Raw genomic sequence first — 22619 nt, forward strand, 5'->3', positions numbered from 1 at the left:
GGAGGACGCTTTCTTTCCTATGTTCAACAAGGGATTGGGTAGCAACTAGGCAGAAGCCTTCTTTTGGATCTGTTTGCCAAAGCCCCAATACCCATTAGAATTTTCTGGGGTTGGGCTGCTGAAGAGCAAGAGCTGGGGAGGCTGGATTTGGGAGGCCTGGTTTCTCGTGCCACTTTTTAGCTTGCGGACACTGGGCACACTATTTCTACCCCTTCGGTTTCATTATTTGGGAGATGGCAGCAATACTGTGTGTGTGTGTTTCATGCGGCTGTTATGACGATGAGCTGGGCTTGAGTGCGAAAAGCCCTTTACAAACCATTTAACCCTCTCCAGATGTTAGTTATTATCATCTTTCTAAAGAATAGGAGACTGCAGAAAAGACTCCTTGACACTTTTAGTCAAAACTTGACCCTAAGCTCATTCTCGCTGCAAAGCGAAAGGGTTGCGGTGCCCCACACCAGGCCGGGGCAGGGTCACCCACGCTGCCGGTGTACGGTCACTGCAGTATTCATTCCGAGAGGCTGCTGGCCCTGGGTCCTCCCATTGGTCTCCCGCGGAGGGCCCGCGCAGTTCCTCTCATCAGGGTGGTGCCAGCAAGAGGGCGTGGGCAGGGCGGGGCCGAGAAACTCGGGATGGGGCGTGGCCTCCCGGGGAAGGGCGGGGCCTCGCCTCCCGGGCGTTCCGGGGGCCGCCGGCGCGCGGGGCTAGCCAGCCAGCGAACGGACGAGCGCGCGGCCCCTGCGCACTCGGCCGCCGCCCGCGCGCGTCGCTGGCACAGCTGCGTTCTCGCCTCCGCGGCTGGGCGCCGGGTCCCGCGCGAGCCGTCTTTGAGCGCCCCGCGCTCCCCGCACCTGCGCCCCTTCCTCACCGCAACAGGTCAGGGGCGGGTGGAGGCGGCGAGGGCGCGCGAGCAGAGACTGGAGGACTCCAGGTCTGGAAGGTGAGCGGAATCCTGCGCCCTGCTCCCCTGAGCTGGAAGTGGGGGGGTTGGGGTGGTCATCCTGGTCCCAGCGCCGCGGCCGCTGACTTCTGGGAAGCCCCGGCTCTCCCGCCTCGCAGCCGGCTTCCCAGCACGCTGACTCAAGTCGCTTGGCGTTCCCACTTTTCCGGTGGGAACCTTCGGGGAGAACCGGCGAGGGAGACGCCGAGCTCTCTACCGCCCTTACCAATTACCGGCAGGTAGCGTCTAGAAAAACTGGGGAGGGGAGCACAGGAAGAGACCTGTCCTCCTCCCCACCTCTCTCACTCCACCGAATCCCACGTCTGCCCGTGCGCCCCGCGTCTTGCGGAAAGATGTTCGTGTATTGGAACCTGGTCCTGGGGTTGCGTAATAGAAGAGTCCCAGAAGTTTCTCCGCGGAGTGGGGGTAAAAGCGTGGCTTTTCTCTCCTCCGTTACGAGGCCCCCTCCCCCCTTCATCGTCACCCCTCCCCCTCCTACGTCTAGGAGAGAGATTAGTGGTTCCAATCTCCTCAAATTGTGATCGAGATGGAGGTGTGCGGCGGTGGTCCGCAGACTCTAGAGAGGAAGGGGAAAAGTTGGAGGCACCGTCTGAGACCTGCTCCTGGCGCAGAGGGAGACGGCGTCTGCAGAGCGTGGAACTGGTTAATTTCCCTCGGTGATACATTCTTCTTGATGTCTGATCCTCTGACTGCCACACGCTAGCCCTCCGACTTTGCGAGCGCCGGGGTTGGCGAATTAGGAGGGAGAGGACCTGGAGCGTTACAGGAATCATCCTTTACCTTAAGGTGCTTGGGAGTTACGTTAATGAAGCTGCGAGGGACCTGCAAAGGTCTTGCGACTTTCCTCCTAGGTTAGTCTCCTTGGAGTTTCCGCAGACCCCGTATTGTTATGTAAATTGCCTTGGGAAGACCCTTGGCTTTGGAGGTGGAGATGAGTCCGGTCTTCCGGGAGCCCATCTTTGTTGGGGGTGGGTGGGTGTCGAAGTGGGGGTGGGGAAGGCCTTGCAGACGAAGTTTTTTTTTTTTTTTTAACAAAACAAAACAGTAGGGTGGGATAATCTTAACCCAGTTGGTGCACGTAGCAGGAGGGGGTGGGGGCGGGGAGGAGGGATGACCTACCATCAAGAAACCAGACAGATTTAAATCTTAAAGGCGAAACCGTACATTAAGGCGAAGACCCATGGTTGTTCCTTCAGACGCTTGGCAGGTGAGAAGAGCTCAGTAATTGAGGCAGAGAAACGCCAGGCAAGGGACTGGCCTGAGAATGTGGGTGATTTTGCTTGTGGAAGATTATTTCAGAACAAGGTCATGCCGAGGTGGTAGAAGGTACGGGCAGTGATGGGACCCTCCACCCTACTCCCGGACCTACCTGGTGTCAGACTCCGAGTAGCGACAGAAGTCACGAAAAAGAAAGACCTTGGGACTCAGGAGTCTAGTTCTGGTTAGAGGCTTAAGAATACCTAGGCATGCCCTGTTTCAATGTTTACTTCCTCTGTCTAATGTATTTCCTTAGCTTGCCTTTCATCTTTAGTGGAAAGGGTTCCTTGAGTGGATATTCTGGAAATTCACAGGAGAGTTGAAAACTCTGAATGGTTTGCCTGCTTTCATTTAGAGGTGGTGTCTGTTTGCCAAGGTCGGAAAGTATTGTATTTGAAGATAAATATGCAGAAGAGGAATGGGGAGAACTAAGAGATAATGACCCAAGAGAATGAAGGAACAGAGAAAGTAGGAGACTAGATAACTAGTACTTAAAAAGCTAATTTGAATTCAGCTAACTGAGGAGAGGGGACCAAGGAAAGAATTTGAGACGCGTTTGGTCACTTTAGGACAAAGAGGTTTTGAAGAGTGGGACACAAGGTTTTGGAGAAAAAAAAATGAATATTGGGGACTTCCTCACCCCCCGCCCCACCCCTTCTTTTCTTTTTCTAAATAGAACTGACAGCGATGATGTGGTTGGAGATATGCAACTTGGAGGTGTGTTGCTGTGGACCCTTTGCAGGAAGAAAAGGAACTGTTACATATCAGAATTAATATGTCTTATTCATTCACTGTGGCAATTGAATTTCTGTAGTGTCTTTGGCATTTGCTTAACTCTTCAACCTCTTTAAAAATGCTCTTAACTCTTCAACCTCTTAAAAATATTTTCAAGACTTACATTGTGTTAATTTTCAATACAGAAATCATCAAGGGGCAGAAAATTTATGACAAGAGTAAAGATCAGGTTATTTTCAACATTGCTTTCTCTTACAAGATGTAAAATATGCATGCATTTCCACCAGAAGTCACTGTTTCATTGTGAGTTTATGAGACCTTTAGTAATTAGACTGTGTCAAAACTGGCTTTCTCTTCTGTTTCCTATTTGTTTAACTGAATTTTACAAAGAGTTAGTGGAGCTAGAAGTTATTTTTATTGACTAAAATACTTACTTAATTTGTCTTTGATTACATGGAAGAGTTGTCTAAGATACATATACATATATATATATATATATATATGAGTTGCATCTTTATTAGGAACATTTATAAGTCACTGGAGCCATGTGATTGGTGGAAGTTATAGTGCTTTGGGGGTTGAAAAGATGGATTAAAAAAAAAGTGGAAAAGGCAAACTTGTTCTCCATATTTTTGAAGATGCAAACAAAAGGCGTTTCATGCTCAACTCTGTAATCTGTGCTTTCATTGATCAAATTTGCATAATGCAAGTAAGTTGACTTTATGAAGTTAGTCCATTATTAAAATTCCAAATTTTAAGATAGATTTGCGCTGTCACTTGTGAAAAGGGTAGAACTAATTTATATATAAATATCTGGATTGTTATAAGCATACACAGGGGACAGTATACCCTGCAGATGTCCCTTAAGGTATGGCATCATAGCTAGAAAATTCTTACTATTGAATCTCTACCCTGAAAAATGTCCTTGAATTCATTTGCCTATCTTAGTATTTCTGTTGAAGGTAAAAGCCCAGAGTTCCCCTATTTTAAGACTAGACCGTTAACAAAATTTTCAGGAGATTGAGAAAGTATGTTAGAGAGTTCAAATTAAGGAACTGCATTTACCATACTCATAGAAAGTTTTGTAAATAAGTTATATTTTTCATTAAATTATAAAGTCAACAATGACTCCCATTCTCAATGATATTTAATTGACTGTGGCTTTCCAGCAGTCTCTTTTTAGACACAGCAGTAGCTTATTTAATATTTGCTGAATTAATATTAGATTTTTTTACAAGAGATTACATAAACCCTGTCATCTGTTTACTAAAATTCTACCACCATGCAGAAGTAAATGTGAAATATTTAGTTCTTTGTAGGTGCACATCTTTATTCCTGGCTGTTCATAAGAGCATAAGAGATTGTTGTAGATGGGGAACCGTGAGGCTGTCAGGCCTTGAGGGTTGCTAATAGGCGTTTCTGTCTTATGCCTTAGGACAGAACTGTTTCAGTAGTGTTCTCCAGGGGAAGAAAATCAGCTGATTTTCTTAAATTATCTGGCCCATTTAAAACATGACTAAGGATTTCTTGCTCAAGCAAGTTTTTCCTATTAAATGACTGAGATTATTGTGACAAGTGGAGTCCAGAGAAATCAATTACATCATTAATGTAATACCTCATGTTCATTCCCGATACCTTATAAGAATCCAGTATCTTCTAAGTGCCAGACAGTGCTCTCAGCTTTGGAGGAACTGATAACACCAGGTTAAGGCAGAGAAAGAGCCCACGCAGGTGGAGTTTACATCCACAAACCACATAGCACAACAGCTGTTTACCAATGGCGTTCACATGACATATCATTTAAGCCTAATTGCAACTCTGAAGTTGGAGTTCATTTTCCATTTTAAAATCAGGAAATTGAGTTGAAGAAGTTAAGTGACTTGACTCTGTGACTCAAAGCCTGGTGCCCTTTCTACTGTGGTACACTGTGTTGGCCATGTTGATATGTGGTTTCCTGTTTTTCAAGAATTAGAGCTTGACTCTCAAATATAAATAGTGTTTCTCCTTGGCTAAGTAATTCTTTCTAATCATTGTGGGAATAAAAAAGCAGGTATTTTAATTTAGCATTTGGGATGTACATGTGTGACTCCAAAGCAGAGTATGTAGCCCTATTAAACAGATATGCAGTGCTTATTTGCATCAAATAAAGACCCTTACCTTCCTAAAAATTAAATGCAAGGGCTTAGGAGCCATCTCTGTTAGTGCTTCAAATCTATTATTCAGGTTATGAAAGGTCAAATCAAATCCCTATGTAAATCAGGATATACTCATACCATTTCCTTCTATTTTATGGATATGGTGAATATATGCAGTAAAGTGGTGTTTTTCAAACTTACAGTAACCATCAGAATCTCCTGAAAAACCTTCAAGATACACATATGTCTTTCCCTTTCCCACCCCCACAGTTTCTGATTCAGTAGGTCTGGGGTAATGCCCAAGAATTTGCACTTGTAACATGTTCACAGGTGATATTGATGCTTCTAGTTCTGGAATTACACTTTGAGGCATACTGCAGTATAGCAGAGAATTTTAAAGCATGGTTTCTAAGCCAGACAGCTTGGGCTTGAATCTTAGATATGCCACCTACTCTAGCTGTCAGGCAGATTACTTAACTTCTTGTCAAGAACTGTGAAGGCTCTGACATTTTACCCCACTTTCAAGCTCAAAAACTAACCTGCCACAGTTTCATGGACTCTTGAGAATGGCTTTATTACTTGTAATAATGGCTATAGCCAGACTATTACCATTTTCTTACACTGGTTCCCTAAGACCTAGTTTCCAAAGAGGGGAGATGTGGAAAGAGTCAGATGGTACCTGCAAACACAGAGGATAACACTAAGAGAAATCCACATCTTCAGGGAATCCTAATCTTTTATAATGGGCAGTTAGCACACCTGCCCTTTGCTCCATAGGGAGATATATTTTTCAAGGCTGTTCTCTGTATAAGCATCCTTAAAGATCATCTGGAAAAAAGGCGGTTGGTGCCTCTGCTTATACGATATGCAGAAATGACCCATGGAGAGTTGACGTCTGACACTCTCCCATTCCCTTAGACAATGGGTTTAAGATACTATTGTATCTCCCTTTCTGGGTAGTTGGGTTGATTAAAGGTAATGTGATTTGGCAAGTACTTGAAGCAGAACATAATAAGTGCTGCATAAGTATTTCCTATTATTACTCCTGAAGGGGAAAAAAAATTTTTTTTTAATGGTAAGTATTGCCTTATAAGATGAAATAATTGTTTTACTGAGTATCCCTAACTTTAAGTTCATTCTAAGACATTTCTCTGATGGGTCTAAATTCTAAAATAGGGATGATGCGTTGTACAATATTTTACCATGCCATGGGGAATGAGGCAGAAACATTTACCGCCCACATTCACGTGCTCTCCACCTCCTTAGGGCACACTAATCATGTGATTAATTCTGTCCAGGGGGCTGTTCGTGAGAGTAACATGTTTTTCTGGACTGAAGCCTTTAAGTGGCTGTCTACCTCTCGTTTACTATAGTAAACTCTGCAGCCACGTTTTGAGATCGTGGAGTTTCCAACTTGGCTTTTTTCCAGCTTAGATTTCTCGGTGTGGAGTGAAGCTCCCTGCCTCCTCCCTAACCCCTCCCCTCCTCCCCTCCACCATATGTAACGAACATAAAGAATGACCAGGAAATAAGTTTTTGTGCCATCAAGCCACTGAGATGTGGGGCTTAATTTGCCACAGTAGCATAACCTTATTGCTGTTGTTTAGTCACTCACTCAGTCGTGTCTGACTCTGCAAACCCAAGAACTGAGCTCACCAGGCTCCTCTGTCTGTGGGATTTCCCAGGCAAGAATACTGGAATAGGTTGCTGTTTCCTTCTCCAGGGGATCTTCCTGACCCAGGAATCGAACCAGAGTCCCCTACCACTGAGCCACCTGGGAAGCCCAGCATAACCTAGACTACCCTTACTCTATTCCACTACCTATAATACCTGCCTAATGTGAGAAAGTTGACAGTAATTTTAAAATACAGGCTCTGGGCATGTATATGTAAAGCTGGATACGGAGCTTACATTCTATTGAGGTATGAACCATCAACACTTACATATTTATTTGCTTATTTAGCAGAAGTTAATTTCAGATACAAGCTTCCCTGGTGGTTCAGATGGTGAAGCGTCTGCCTGCAATACGGGAGACCTGGGTTCGATCCCTGGGTTGGGAAGATCTCCTGGAAAAGGAAATGGCAACCCACTCCAGTATTCCTGCCTGGAGAATCCCAGGGACAGAGGAGCCTGGTAGGCTACAGTCCATGGAGTCGAAAAGAGTCAGACACGACTGAGTGACTTGACTTCACTTCAATTTCAGATAGTGTAAGTACTGTGAAAAGATAAGCATGGCCAACACTGTTCTTTTCCTCCCCAGTGCTCATTCCCATTTTTTGTTGCTAAGAGAACCTTGATTATGCATGCGATTAAACTGGGCGCAGCCTTAGGTGACAGATCATGTTTGTTCTCAGCCAGTGATAACAATTTGTATCTTGATTTACCTGTTTCCTCTGAAGCTGGAGGAGGCCATGTGACCTCGTTTTGGTTTTCAGGTAGTAAAGGTTTGGGGAAGGACTTTCCTGATGTGGCTGACATAGCCACACCTTCCTCCTCCCATCTTCCTCCTGCTTGGCATGTTGAAAAGATGTCTGGTTATGACCAGCAACCTTTTTGTACAAAGAGATGATGTGCCTAAAGACAGCACGCTAAATGTGGCCGAGCAGGAAGAGCCAGAGTTCCAAATGGCCTCATTGTATGGCTAAAATTATACCACTAGCCACCTTCCTTTAGACTTGCTATTGTTGCTGTTGTTCAATCTCTAAGTTGTGTTTGACTGTGGATTGCAGCACCCCAGGCTTCGCTGTCCTTCACTATCTCCCGGACTTTGCTTAGATTCATATCCATTGAGCTGGTGATGCTATCTAACCGCCTTGTTCTCTGCCGCCCTCTTCCCCTTTTGCCTTCAATCTTTCCCAGCATCAAGGTCTGGAGAAATTGTTGTTTAGTCGCCAAATCATGTCTGACTCTTTGCAACCCCATGGATGGTAGCTCGCACCAGGCTCCTCTGCCCATGGGATTTTCCAGGCAAGAATACTGGAGTGGGTTGCCATTTCCTTCTCCAGGGGATATTCCCAACCTAGGGATTGAACCCACATCTCCTGCATTGGCGGGTGGGTTCTTTAGCAATAAGCCACCAGGGGAGTCCAGAAATATTAGAAGCCACTGTTAATTAAACAATTATTACTTGCAGCTAGACACATTCTGAACCCATATAGAATATAATGAAATAGCGCATGGGTTGGCTGCAGGCACATCAGTGCTACATTTGCAGCTGCATTCAGGGAGGGCTCTTGGAGAACGTGTTATTTGAGCTGAACGATGGGAGGGAGCTAACAGGCTGTGGGATGTGGACTTGAGTTTGGGGCCTGAACCTTGTTCAAGGCGGTGTCCGCCTTGAAACAGAGGGTTTGAAATGGAGAAGAGGTCGTTGGGGAAATCGTGTTACATTATGAATGTCCTGAGGGCTTCATGTGGCACTGGAGAGCTAAAGGAACTGTAGGCGATCATGTCAGTTGGGGGCCCTGAGAGTATGAACTGCTTGGGGTAGAGTTCTGGAGAATTCAGATGAAAACAGTGTATGACCCATGACTCACCGCTGACACATTGCCAGTTACCAAGAGGCTGTTATTCCTGGAGGGTATGTGTGGAAAAGGGGAAGGCAAGCTGACCAGGGACCAGACCAGACCAGACATCCTCAGGCCTCTGGGCAGTTGTTTTCCTCATATTCTCTGGAAACTGGGTCATGGTCATGGGGCTTTGAGACCTACTTAGCAGCTGTTTGTCCAGTAGAAACGCTTCTCTAATGTATGGATTGTCTTGAACATGTACTTTGGTTGGCAGAAAAATAACCAGAACAGCTACTACTATTGAATGTTCACCATGAGCTTGGCATTGTGCTAAAAATATGACACCCATTTCATTTAACCCTCCAGCAACCCCCAGGAAGCTCCATGTTAATGATAAGAAGGCTGAGACCTTGAGGTCATATAGCTAGGAGGTTGCAAAGCAGGCCTTTAAACCAGCACATCATCGCAAAGGCCCCTGAGAGTAGGTTCCCAGGACTGTGCTAGATTTGGAAGCACTTAATGGCCTAAAACCGGAGGGAGGTTCATGAGGGAGGGGACATACATATACCTATGGCTGATTCATGCTGATACATGGCGGAAACCAACACAGTATTGTAAAGCAATTATACTCCAATTAAAAATAAATTTAAAATATAAATAAAATGTAAAAAAAAAAAAACCACCCTAAAACAGAATATTTGAAAATATCCTGAGTCTTTTTTTTTGTATTCCTCTTCTTCTTTCCTTGTAATTATATATGTGTATGGTGTGAGTGTCTGTAAAACTTCAAAAAAAAAAAAACAACAACTTTTTTTTTTACTTGAAATGTTTTTCCTTCTATTTTGGGGAGAAAAAGCAGTTTGATGTATGTGACATTTTTATTTCTGAATAAATTTGCATTGCAAGAGGCTGAAAGGACTGTGGAAGGGTCACTTAAATAGATCTGACAGAGTGCATGTCTACATGAAACAGTCTGTGTCAGTTACATAAAAGGTAAGATCGACATTGCTGACTTAAATAAGAACTGCTGTGTACTGAATGTCCATGATGTGTCAGTGTGCGGGGCATTTTAGCTAGATTTATAAAGCACTGTTCTTGGTGACTCTGTAAAATAGGCCATTTTTCCATTTTACAGGTGGGAGCACTGAGGCTGGTAGAGCTTAATTTGCCCAAAGTGATCACCTGTCTTGCTTAAGCTTCCTTTTTTTTTTTGGCTGTACAGCATTACTCTATTTTTAAAATAGAGCCACGTTGGAATCTTACCTGCTTTACATTAAAAAAAATTATTTCATTTATTTGGCTGTTGGGTCTTAGATGTGGCACACAGGATCTTCGTTGCATCGTTCAGGATCTTTCATTGTGGAGCGCCAGCTCTAGTTGCCACATGTGGGTTCAGTAGTTATGGTTCAGTCAGTTGCTCTGAGGCATGGGGGATCTTAGTTCCCTGACCAGGGATTGAACCCATGTCCCCTGCATTGAATACTGGATCACTGGGGAAGTCCCTTACCTACTTTTTTTAATGGGAGGATTTTAAACTGGCTCCCCCACCCCCACTTATTTTTCTGCTTTGTCTTTATAATCTGGTGAAAATAATATAAAAATGTATGAAGACTTCAGGAAGACCTGATTTTCAGTATTGATGGGTCAGGAAATTCCCCACCCCCAACCATTATACTTAAAGAAGAAAATGTTTATGCAGATAATAAAAGGATTCATAGCATACAGAATAAAAGCTGAAAGTGCTGCTTTCCAGAGAAACCACTATCAACAGTTGAGTGTGTGTGTGTTAAGGGTGTGTGTTATGCATAAATATCAAAAGAAAACATTTTCAAGCAAATTGGCTCACAGTGTACATTTTGCTCAGCATCTTGTTTGGATAAACCTGTTTGATGTTACACCGTGTCACCATGTTTCATGTATCATAATTTACCCTTTCTGTGTTGGTATGTATTAGGTTGTTACCAGTTTCCTTGCTATTACAAACATTTTATTAGAGAAACCTTCTTGTACAAATGTGGCTATTTTTAAGAAAGATTCTTTGAAGGAGACATTAACTGAAGCATATACTAGGGACCTTCCTTAGCAGCACTTTAGGGTCATAACTTTCCTAACCACAGTAAGCCTCCATTCTAACCTAACTAACCTTGTATCTGAATATTCATTGGAAGGACTGATGCTGAAGCTGAAACTCCAATACTTTGGCCACCTAATGCAAAGAACTGACTCATTGAAAAAGACCCTGATGCTGGGAAAGATTGAAGGTGGGAGGAGAAGGGGACGACAGAGGATAAGATGGTTGGATGGCATCACCAACTTGCTGGACATGAGTTTGAGCAAGCTCTGGGAGTTGGTGAAGGATAGGCTGAATTCGGTCTTTACTGGGAGACATGGTGGTGATGCGGCCTTCTTGCCCTTGCCTCTGTGGAAGGGATCAAGCCACCAAGCAGGGTTACGAATCTAAGTTGCACATTCAAGTCCTTAGTTGTGCCTACGGCCAGATCGCTCAGAGGATGCCTCTTTCACTTTGTAGTTCACTCACCCGCCTAAGAAACCAGTTGTGAGACCCGGGATTCAGCTGACTCCCTCTGTCTTGGAGGTCTCACAGTTCCTAGGATGATTTTCTTTGGTTGCTCAGTCCTATCCGACTCTCTTTGACCCCATGGACTGTAGCCCACCAGGCTCCTCTGTGCATGGGATCTCTCAGGCAAGAATACTGGAGTGGATTGCCATTTCCTTCTCCACTAGGACCATTAAAAGAAAGGCTTTATTTATTTATTTATAGCAGTTAAGTTCATAGCAAAACTGAGCGGGAGGCACAGAGATTGCTCATAGACCTCCCTGTCCCCGGCACCACCCCCAGCTTTCCTCCACTCAGCATCTCCCACTGGGGTGGTACATTTATTACCATTGACGAACATGAGCCCTGACACCTCATCACCCTGAGTGCTAGCCATCTTTTACTACAGCTCAGCACGGCTTGCTCCTCACTTCCTTTAAGCCCTTGCTGAGATGTTTCCTTCTCTGACCACTTGATATAAAAGTGCAGCACCTTACCTCGTTTCCTCTCTGGCCCTCTGCACTTCTCAGTTTTCTTCTATGACACTTTTTCAAGTGGAACATCTGTATAGAATGCTTCATCTTTACTCGCCTTCTGTAGTTTGTAAGCTCAGTGATGATAAGTGCCCATTTCCTTCACTCTCCTCTTCTTACAGTAGATGCCCAGGAAATATTTGTTGGCTCAAGGGGCTTCCCTGGTGGTCCAGGGGTGGGGACTTTGACTTTCAATGCAGGGGATTTGGACCCACATGCCCCTTGGCTAAGAAACCAAAATATAAAACAATATAAAACAATATAGAAGCAATATGGTAATGAATTCGGTAAAGACTTTAAAAAAATGGTCCACACCCCAAAAATCTTAAAAAAAAATTTTTTTTTTTTTTTGTTGGCCCAGTGAGTAAATGAACAAACTAGGAAACTCAGAAACTTTGTTAGGTGAAAGTGAAGTCGCTCAGTCTTGTCCGACTCTTTGCTGACCCTGTGAACTGTAGCCCACCAGGCTCTTCAATCCATGGGATTTTCCAGGCAAGAGTACTGGAGTGGGTGGCCATTTCCTTCTCCAGGGGATCTTCCCAACCCAGAGATCGAACCCAGGTCTCCCGCATTGCAGGCGCTCTGAGCCCATGAGACTCCCTCAGTAGCCTCGCTCCCCACCTCCTTTGTGCAGCAGTCAGCCCTGGGGCGGGTGCTCTTGGCTATTAAGCAGCTAACAGGTGGGGCATCTTCATTGGGAGGACTGTTTTGGGAACAATCATCATGGACTCTATTCCGACTTCCCTGGTGGTTCAGGCGGTAAAAGCAGCTGCCTACAATTCTGGAGACCCGGGTTCTCCAATCCCTGGGTTGGGAAGATTCCCTGGCGAAGGAAATGGCCATCCACTCCAGTACTCTTGCCTGGAAAATCCCACGGACAAATGGAGGAGCCTGGTGGGCTACAGTCCACTGGGTCTCAAAGAGTTGAACACAACTGAGTGACTTTACTTACCTTCTTTAAAGGGGAGTGGTGATAGGGATTTGATTTGGAGAATTTAGAAAACTTGCCTAGGGCCACTATAGCCAGCAGGAGTGTCCTACTCCAAAGCATGTTTGACTTTCAAAATTTTAGAGCTCTGCTAAGGTGAGTCTGATTAGAATGTTTGTAGCATCTATGTTGCATTCTTTCTGGGGGAGGAGATAGACTGACAAATGGTTATCTACTAATAAGGAAACATTGTAGTCATGGAGAGGGGAGATAAAAGACCTTATCAAGAGTCAGTGTAGAGCTGAAGGACTCAGTTCTAGTATTTCTTCAGCCTCAGGCATAAAGTATGACAGTTAATCTCTTAAAGTAGCAGGCACTCTAAAAGTTGTTACAAATTTAACATCTGTATTTATTTCCATTTGTATCAGATAGTTTGTTAAATTGGTACTAAGATAATTTAGTAACATACCCTTTTGCCTTAAGGATGTTTGAAAAAAATTGAAACTATTTAAAGCAAGTTAGGATAAGAGCAGTAAATTTACAAATACACACAAGAAAGGGAAAAGGAAACAGCTGTTGATGGTGTTAGACACAGAGAGAAAGGTTGTTACTAGAGATATACAAGATAGGTACCAAGGCCAGTCTGCCCAGGTTGGATAACAACTTTTTTTTTTTTAACCAGTACTGTTTTAAGAGAACTCTCCAGAATTGCTTTGGGGTTAAGTGGCTTTTATGAGTGGAAGTAAAATCTCAAGATTGGCTTTTACTGGGCTCACTTTTTTATTTAGCCTTGAAGATCAACTTTTCTTTCTTGTCTATACTTTTGCCTTTCCCCCTTTTGATTCTAGTGAGATTGTTGACACAACCTATTACCTTAGGCAAATTATTTAAAACTGAGTTTCACTTTTCTTATATATAAAATGGGCTATTTAGTATATGAGGTATTAGTATGTACCTTGCAAGTATATTGTAATGTTTACATGAAATGTCATTTTTAAAGGCTTGGCACAAACTGGACACTGGGGAAATGTTATTTCCTTTCTCCTGCCTCATGATAAACATACATGTGCACATATTTTTCCTGGCTGAAACTGTTTTCAGGCTTAAAATTAAAAATGCATTTGGCCTTTGGTATATGCCGGCCGGTTTGTTCACACGATTTGAGAGTTGGTGAAGAACCAGTCTGTTATTCTAATGAGAGCTATGAGTTCTGTGTCTAGTAAGATGCCTTCCAGTTTAGGTGTACCAGTTAGTTTAGTTATTTATGTGCTGATGTTCACAGGCTGCTGTTTCTTTTTCAGATGAGCAGACTCATCGCTTTCCACTAATTGGCAGCAATGGCGTTTACCGAAAGAGTCAACAGCAGCAGCAACAGGTAACCATGAGGTCCATGATGCAGAGATACCTTGATGTTGAATTTTATAATCAATTTTTCAAAGAATAAGGTTGGTCCTTTTTATTTTTGTGACCTATGGACTCTCTGGTGCAGGAAAAGGTGTGAAAATTTCTGTCTTCTCTGGATGAAATCAAACCTGTTAGACTGGCTACATTATTTTCTTTAAATCTAGTACTCTTTTAGTCTTGTAACTCATTTCGTTAACATGTGGATGTGATATTATATTAGATCAAGCATCCTAATTCTATGTTCGAGGAACTGGCCCAGGTCACACTGATTTGGGAAAATGTGCACCTGTTTGGTTTGTGCTGAAACAGATATGAGGAAATCGGCCTTGTGAGAGGCTTGGAGGAGGGAATTCTGTTAGATATACTTAACAATCAACATCTCTCCTTCCAACTCTGTACACATAGTTGACTGCCTTCTTGTGTATTGCATATGATCAGGGTTCCTTGCAGGCAGCGTATTTATATTGTGAAGCAGTTATTAAGAATAACCAATTTGCTATTCAGAAGGAATTCTTAATATCCCTGATCAGTTTTATGTATACTATTAGATATTCAAATACCTATGAAAGTAGGAGACCTGTAGACTCAAACATACTCAGTTAATATTTCTTGAGTAATAGATGATGGGGACTGTGGCTCTGGACCATTCTGGTGCTTTCCTACTTCCTCCTCCTTTCTGGCTCATTTAGGAAGCTCTTCCTGCACTCCAGTGGTCCCCATCGTCCTGGTGTTGAACTTGGTGCACTCTCCTCCCCCACAGAGGAAGGCACGTGGCCCAGGCTGCTACACAGTCCATGTGCTGCTAGAGCCAGGGGGGAAACTGTTAGCATCCTTTTTTTTTTTTTTTTTTTTAAGGCTTATTCATAATGTTCAGTTACACATAAGTTTTAAATTGTTATGTAGTTAAATGTCTTGGTATTTTATGGATTCTGGATTTGATTGTGCTTTGCAAGGTCTTTCCTATTCCATGATTGAGACAATAATGTCACGTGTTCTCGGCTGGCACTTGAAAGGTTTCATTTTTTGCATTTAAATCAGAACTTGTACGCTGGTGGCTTGTGGGGCAGATCTGGCCAACAGATGGGTTTTGTTTGGCCTCTCACAGTGTCCTAAATATATATATATATCTGCCAGTGATTTTTACATAACAATCTAGACTTCCATCTTCTCCTGAAAAATTTAACAGCACAGCGTTTGCATTACCATAGACCACCCCTCAGATGGAATCAAATAACTAGCTCCTGCTCTTTTTGAGAAGTCATGAGCTTTCTAATTCAAAACTTCTCAAGTGATGTGCCATTACTTTTCAGGTGTGCTGAGACTTAGTTCTCCCCAACCAGAACTCCCAAACACCCACCTGATTTCCTCTGACAGACAGACATCTGCTATGTCAGCTTGCCCCAGGGAGACTTGATGTTTAAAAAGAAAGAATGAAAAGCTGGGGAAGCACGGATCCTTTTTAGTTCACTACAGTTCCCACGCAGCTGGGTTCACGGACGAGTTAGATGCTTTGCCCTCTTCATTTGCTGCCCACTTTAGATCATTGACTTTTTAGTGTTTTGATCCATCTGTAATTGATTTTAGTGTAAAGTGTGTGTTGTAAATTTCCATATTAATAGGAAAATGAAAAAGTCTGGGGGATGTTAGCCTTTTTTTAAGCAAAAGGCTGGCCAGTTGTTCCAACATAATTTATTAAATCATCTATCTTTACTGATTTGAATGCCATGTCCAAAACCCATCACATTCTTGAGTCTGTTGGTGAACCCTTTTGTGCCATCAGTTGTCTCTTCTGCCAACGGTGCTGTACTATTTCAGTGTTTTTATAGATTTTAATATTTAGGCAGATTCTTTGTCAGTAATTTTCATTTTTAGAATTTTTATGGCTAGTCACATCTGATTACATTTCCACATGTACTCCGAAGTCGTTTGTCATTTTCTAGAAAAATTGTTGGCATCTTGATTGGAGTTTGAATTAATCAATTAAGAGTTGAATTCTATAGAATATGAAAACTGGGTCTTTCTACAAAGGAATCTAAATATCAGGTTAATGAAAATGTATCGGGGTGAAGAAATTTTAAATTTCTAAGGTTTTTTGGAGGTATGATTTTTCAGCTATTTCTGATTACTCACACTGTATCCAGAGTAATTTCTGGAAGAAGAATCATAAATTATAATAACACTGAACAGTATCATCAGTGGCGAGATTAGAAAAGATATTTGGTACTCCATTATTTACATTTGTTTTCTGTTGTTGCTAATTGTTAGACTAGCTAATTGCCCTTTGTAGTAGCATTCTAGCAATTACAGAGCTGTTTTTATTATTTGTTACATTTGTCTTTTCAGCTCTTGAACTCCCTGATGTGGTCCTTTTAATAACCCAGTACAAGTAGTAAGTTAGAGGAAATCCTAAATAGAGCTCTATTTTTAGCATATACCAAATAGCTCACTTGTTTAAATGTTTTGTCGTGTTCAGTTCAGTCGCTCAGTCGTGTCCAACTCTTTACAACCCCATGAATCACAGCACGCCAGGCCTCCCTGTCCATCACCAACTCCTGGAGTTTACCCAAACTCATGTCCATCAAGTTGGTGATGCCATCCAGCCATTTCATCCTCTGTCATCCCCTTCTCCTCCTGCCCCCAATCCCTCCCAGCATCAGAGTCTTTTCCAATGAGTCAACTCTTCGCATGAGGTGGCTGAAGTACTGGAGTTTTAAGCTTTAGCGTCAGTCCTTCCAAAGAACACCCAGGACTGATCTCCTTTAGAATGGACTGGTTGGATCTCCTTGCAGCCCCAGGGACTCTGAAGAGCCTTCTCCATCCCTCCCAAAAAACAAATTCACGTGAAACTGGTCCAGGACTAGCACATATTTTAAAGGAAATAGACGTGTATTGAGCAGGCAGGTATTAATTGCGCAAACTAAATAGACGTCTGAGTGTGAATCCTTAGTCTGCTCAGGGCTACCAGAAGTCATCAGCATGGCAGAATATTAATATCATGTGTAAAGACAATATTTGTTTTAGTTCTTACAAATAAGCTTATTCCCCTGGCTCCCAGACTTATCAACATTTGATGGTACTCAGTCTGATGTACTTATATTTCTCCTCCCCTTCTTTCCCCTCCCCTTTTTGTTCTTTCTAAAAATTGTTATTGGAGTGTAACAAACTGAAAAGGGCTGACACTATGAGTACAGTTCAATGCATTTTCACAAAGTGAACACACTTGTGTAACCGATCAAGCAACAACAATACCAGCTCCCCAGGAGCCCCTCCTGTCTGCTCTTAGCTACTGTCTCTCTCAAAGCCTACCGCTATTCTCACTTCTATGCCTGCTTTTGATTTTTATTTTAAAATAATCAAGTAGTGTATTCTTTTTGGTGTCTATTCAGTTTCGATGCTTATGTTATTGTCAGTCAGTCACTAAGTCATGTCTGAGTCTTTGGAACCCCATGGACAGCAGCACACCAGTCTTCATGGATCACAGCCTTGTCAGGCGAAGGGACTTGTGTAAGTCAATTAAGCTATGAGCCGTGCCATGCAGGGCCACCCAAGACGGACAGGTCATGGTGGAGAGTTCTGACAAAATGTGGTCCTCAAGTGAAAACCACTCCAGTATTCTTGCTGCGAGAACCCCATGAACAGTATGAATAGGCAAAAAGATGTTTGTCATTTTTCTTTTATTTCACAAACTTATATATCTTTATATGCCTTTATAATAAGGCATATTAAATGAATATACTATATTTTACTATATAATCAGTATTAAAATTTTAAAAATTTCCATCAACTTTTCATTGTCTAATCTGATAGTATAATTATCCTTACTCTTTTCCACTTCTCTCTCCTCTACCTTCCAACTGTTAGCTCTGCTTTTAGGCTTTTTTTAAATTATTATTTTGGTGGCGCTGGGTCATTGCTGCTGTGCAAGAACTTTCTCTAGTTGTGGAGAGCAGAGGCTACTCTTTAGTTGTGGTGTTCGGGCTTCTCACTGTGGTGGCTTCTCTTGTTGCAGAGCATGGGTTCTAGGGCCTGCAGGCTCAGTAGTTGTGGTACATGGGCTTAGTTGCTCCAAGGCACGTGGGGTCTTCCCAAACCAGGGATCGAACCCATGTCCCCTGTATTGGCAGGTGGATTCTTAACCACTGGACCACCAGGGAAGTCCCCTGCTTTTAGTTTTAAATTGTCCAGGTTGACAGCACATTTTATAAGCATCTGTGCTTTTGCAAGCTTTGTCTTTTAATAATAAAAGCTGAAAAACCAAGAAGCACTATTTACACTATTTTGATTGGGAAGCAAAATAGCATTTAGGGTTTTATTTCTTCTCTATGGGTTCAAAGTCAACCCAAGTACCACTTGACACATTTGATATTGATCAGGACAAGTGAACACCTATAGCTGAGTGAATTGCTCAAATTCATGCCACATTTTAAATTGCCTCATCTTTGGATGGTGTTTTTATTTTTCCTGGAGTTTCAAATTACTTTTCATTCTCCTTGTTGAAAGAGAGAACATGCCCCTTTGCAAGGTCAGTACCCTGTCCCCCTTCTTTCCCTTCAGTGTGTGTTAGGAAATCTGCTGATATGCTTGTCAGTTTGGGGGAAAGATTTGAGTGATTGCATTTTGTGAACCCTGAACCATAATGCTATACTCTTGCATGCTCTCCTTCCCCAGGAGAGTCTGAAATAACGTTTACCTCTCCTAATTGAGGGGAGCCCTCAATTAGTGAGGAAGCTACAAGGTGTTAAGCTGATTAACACCTATTATATGGACAGATTTTCTTTGTGTGAGTAAATCAAGGGCCTGACTTCCAGATGCTCACTAGAGAGATTAATGGCTGTAAGCTGTGTTTTCCTGAAACTGTGATTGGCCTGGGCATTGTAAATAATCCACACCTGGAATTGTGAAATTTCCTGTGTTTCCCCAGCAAGTTGTTTTAGGCCTGATTTATAAGCGCAATAATGTTTCTTATACAGAATGCATGGTTTCCCTTTATTTTAGAAAATGGTTGCTCGTCGTGTGTCGTTGTCATATATAGTTTAAGAGGAGTCATTCGGTTTGATGGGTTTAAAAGAGTTTGGTTTCAGACTTATCTCAGGCCTGAGGAAATCTTTTTCAGAATTAGTTATTTCCCAAATGGACAGTTAAATTTGGTGGGGAGTGGGTGTGTGGTGGGGAGTGGGGGAGACTCAGCTGCAGATGTACTGAGTACTTTCACCAGTAAAATCTAGTTGAGGGGCTTCCCTGGTGGCTCAGTGGTAAAGAATCCGCCTGCCAATGCAGAAGACACGGGTTTGATCCCTGGTCCGGGAAGATCCCACGTGCCAAGCAATAACTTAGCCCACGCACCGCAGTTATTGAGCCTCTGTTCTACAGCCTGGGAGCCACACTACTGAGCCCACATGCTTCAACTACTGAAGCTCACGAACCCTAGAGACCATGCTCTGCAACAAGAGAAGCCAGTGCACTGCAACTGGAGAGTAGCCCTGCTCTCTGTGAACAGAGAAAAAGCCTGAGCAGAGGTGAAGACCCAGCACAGCCATGAATAAATATAGAGGACAATTTATCTAAAAAAAAAAAGTCCAGTTGATTTTGTATTGCCTAAGTGATGTAGCAGACTTGCGTGTGGGACTCCAGGGCTGGGTAACTTGTGTTTAGATCTCTGACACATTGGACAAATGGCTCAACTTTTAAGCCTCATTAAGATGAGGATACCAAGAATAATGTATGTAAAGTGTTTATCCCAGCGCCTGGGATAAACTCCTTCATGAATCGTTAATTCTCTTGCTCTGGTGATGCTAGTAGGGAGCTGGGTTTCAGGAGAATAAGTACCTTCCACAACTCTACCTCAAAAGAGAAAGACTTTGTTTAGAGGCAGCTCTTTGGGTGGAAAGGATTCCTTTGTGAGCTACTCCAGGAATAGGGCTTCCCAAGTGGCGCTAGTGATAAAGAATGTGCCTGCCAATTCAGGAGACAAAAGAGACATGGGTTCCATCCCTGGGTTGGGAAGATCCCCTAGAGGAGTGCTTGGCAACCCAGTTCTGTATCCTTGCCTGGAGAATCCCACGGACAGAGGAGCCTGGCGGGCTCCGTGGGGGTCACAGCGAGTGGGACGCGACAGAGTGACTATCACTTTCACTTTTCTTACCATCTTTGTATGAATACTAATTTTATACTATCCTGATTTGGGAAAGAACCTTTTTCTTTTTTGTAGGCTTCAGTTATAACAATCCTTTTCTTCTAAAGCAGTAGCCGTCAGCCTCCTTGGGAATATGTGGAACAGGATTAAGATGAATATTTCAGTTTCCTCTTTTTCAGAAGCCTGGAGGACATTATTTCAGAATCTGAGTCTTGTTTTCTGTCTCTCATGATAGCCCTGTAATGTAGTTAGATTAGATGGTAATCTGGCTCCTTGTACTGGAGGAGGAAAAAGCTTGGAGAAATTAATAGTTGAATGTGTGAATCAAGCTATAGGGAATGCTGGAGCAACTGGTTTATTTTGGTGGAAAATTTTTCTCTACCAAACAACATTTAACATATTATTAAGCAATTTCTGCCTTTGACCAAGTTTTGATGCTTTTCATCAGATAATGCTTTCTTCTTAACCTGAAAGGCAGAGTGTCACCATTTCTGTTGCTTTAAAATGATTTCAGACATTGGATTGTATGTGTTTATATAGGTAAGATGTTATAATAGACAGAGTTAAGTGAACAGGTCTTATTAAAGCTACTGAAAGCATGAGGTGGTCCCAGACTTCTTATCAAGGGGGAGACAATCTGAAGGAAAAGAGAAAGAGGGAGACTGGGAAGGAGGGAAATGGGATGAAGGGGCAAGAGAAAGACAGAAATTTTGTGCATTGTAACAGCAATAAAGAATATTGGCCCTGACTGGGCATGAAAACCTAACTTAGTATAGATCTTATCATACTTCTTGCCTCCACTCTTTTTCCTTCACTTGGAAAGAAAAAATTTTATTATAGACAGTAGAAGTAGAATATTTCATTAACTTTCAAATAGCCTTTTCTCCAGATTTAACATTTCTCAATATTTTGCCACACTTAAAAGGAAAAAAAAATGTATCCTTTTCCTTTTGTTCTTTGCTGGAGTGATTTAAAGCCAATCCCAGACATCTGTTTTTTCACTTTGGCTTTACCTTATGTGCGTCTCCTTTAAAAGGGGGATTTCTTTCCCTACATAATTGCGTGCCAGTCTCTTTCCTAATAAAATTACATTTTAGATTCATCTATGAATTAGCCCGTCTCCACACTGTTCGGATTGTTTTAAAATGTCTGTTCAAGTTGTTTACATCCTGACTCAGTCAAATCCAAGTGTGTATCCTGCCTTGCTGTTGTTTTTTAGTTGCTAAGGGTTCCCTAAAATGCTGACTGTGTTGTGTGTGTGTGTGCGTATGCGCGGGCGTGCGCTCAGTCATGTCTGACTCTTTGCTACCCTATGACTTGCAGCCTGCCAGGCTCCTCTGTCCAGGCAAGAATACTGGTGTGGGTTGCCATTTCCTTCTCCAGGGGATCTTCCCAATCCAGGGATTGAACTCACGTCTCCTGCATTCCTGCATTGCGGGTGGATTCTTTACTGCTGAGCCACCTGGGAAGCCTGTATACTGTGTTAGGTTTTGTCACGTCTTAACCCAGACCATTTATTTACCCTGCTTATTTTGTGGGGATGCTGGGTGGGGGGCAGGCGGTGGAGTTGACTGTTTGAGGAAACTGAGTTGAATGTATGTTTTACTTTGTGGATTTATCTGACTGCTTCTCTTAATGTGTTTTTGTTCTTATAGACCAGTGGTTCTCAACCTGGAATAATTGTATTCCCTGGAGGTGGGGGTAGGGGCGCATCTGACAGTGTCTGGGGAGATTGTCATTGTCACAGTCTCTTGGGTGGAGCTGGGGCTGCTGCTCCACACTGTACTGTACTCAGAATGGCCCTCACCACAAATACTTTTCTGTCTCCTTTTGTCTCTGGTGCTGAGAATTACATGCTTCTGTCCCAGGTATTCCCTGTAGAATGGAGTGAGCGCTAAAGCTCAGTTACACGTTTGACATAGTCTTTCTGCTCAAAAGAGTTGTCTAGCCCAAGAGTGGTGCTGTTTTTCCATGATGGATCTGCGTGCCAGTTACAGGGGTATGTCACCTGGCAAAAATAACAGGTGTGAGCTGAGCACTTTATACAATGCACGTTCTATTCTAATTTTAAAAGTTTACTTGGAAAAAAAAATCTTCCTAGTCCTTCTGTTGAACCTTCCTCTGACTACCACCTCAGATCCTTAGAGAAATCTTTAATCCTCTTTCCTTTTAATGTAAGAGACTGGTAAAGATGGGGGAAACGGATGCCTTGTGCCTTAATTATTGAGATGGTCTTGGTCTGTTATGGGCAAACCAGGTGCTGGTATCAACCTTGTTCTGGAGACACCAGAACGGTTAAGTACCATTAGGCTCCCCCCGCGCCGCCCCGCCGAAGGGCTTCCCAGATGGCGCTAGTGGTAAAGAACCCTCCTGCCAGTGCAGGAGATGAAAGAGACAGGAGTTCGATCCCTGGGTCAGGAAGATCCCCTGGAGGAGGAAATGGCAACCCACTCCAGTATTCTTGCTT

General features: G+C 43.0%; 1 protein-coding gene across 6 annotated transcripts in view; it reads left to right on the forward strand.

Annotated features, from left to right (window-relative positions):
* Positions 1–728: 728 nt before the first annotated feature.
* Positions 729–22619, forward strand: part of AFF1 (ALF transcription elongation factor 1) — a 193799-nt gene continuing 171908 nt past the window's right edge. For 2 of the 6 annotated variants that reach the window (XM_070791748.1, XM_070791750.1), the window contains exons 1-2: positions 730–940; positions 13917–13990. In XM_070791748.1, the coding sequence (XP_070647849.1) occupies positions 13953–13990 (38 nt within the window). In that variant the 5' untranslated portion in view covers positions 730–940; positions 13917–13952. Of the gene's footprint in view, positions 941–7051; positions 7297–13916; positions 13991–22619 lie in introns of those variants that run through there. The other 4 variants (XM_070791749.1, XM_070791751.1, XM_070791753.1 and 1 more) reach the window with 3 other exon arrangements.

The sequence above is a fragment of the Bos indicus genome, chromosome 6 (assembly GCF_029378745.1).
Source record: "Bos indicus isolate NIAB-ARS_2022 breed Sahiwal x Tharparkar chromosome 6, NIAB-ARS_B.indTharparkar_mat_pri_1.0, whole genome shotgun sequence".
Lineage (NCBI taxonomy): Eukaryota > Metazoa > Chordata > Mammalia > Artiodactyla > Bovidae > Bos > Bos indicus.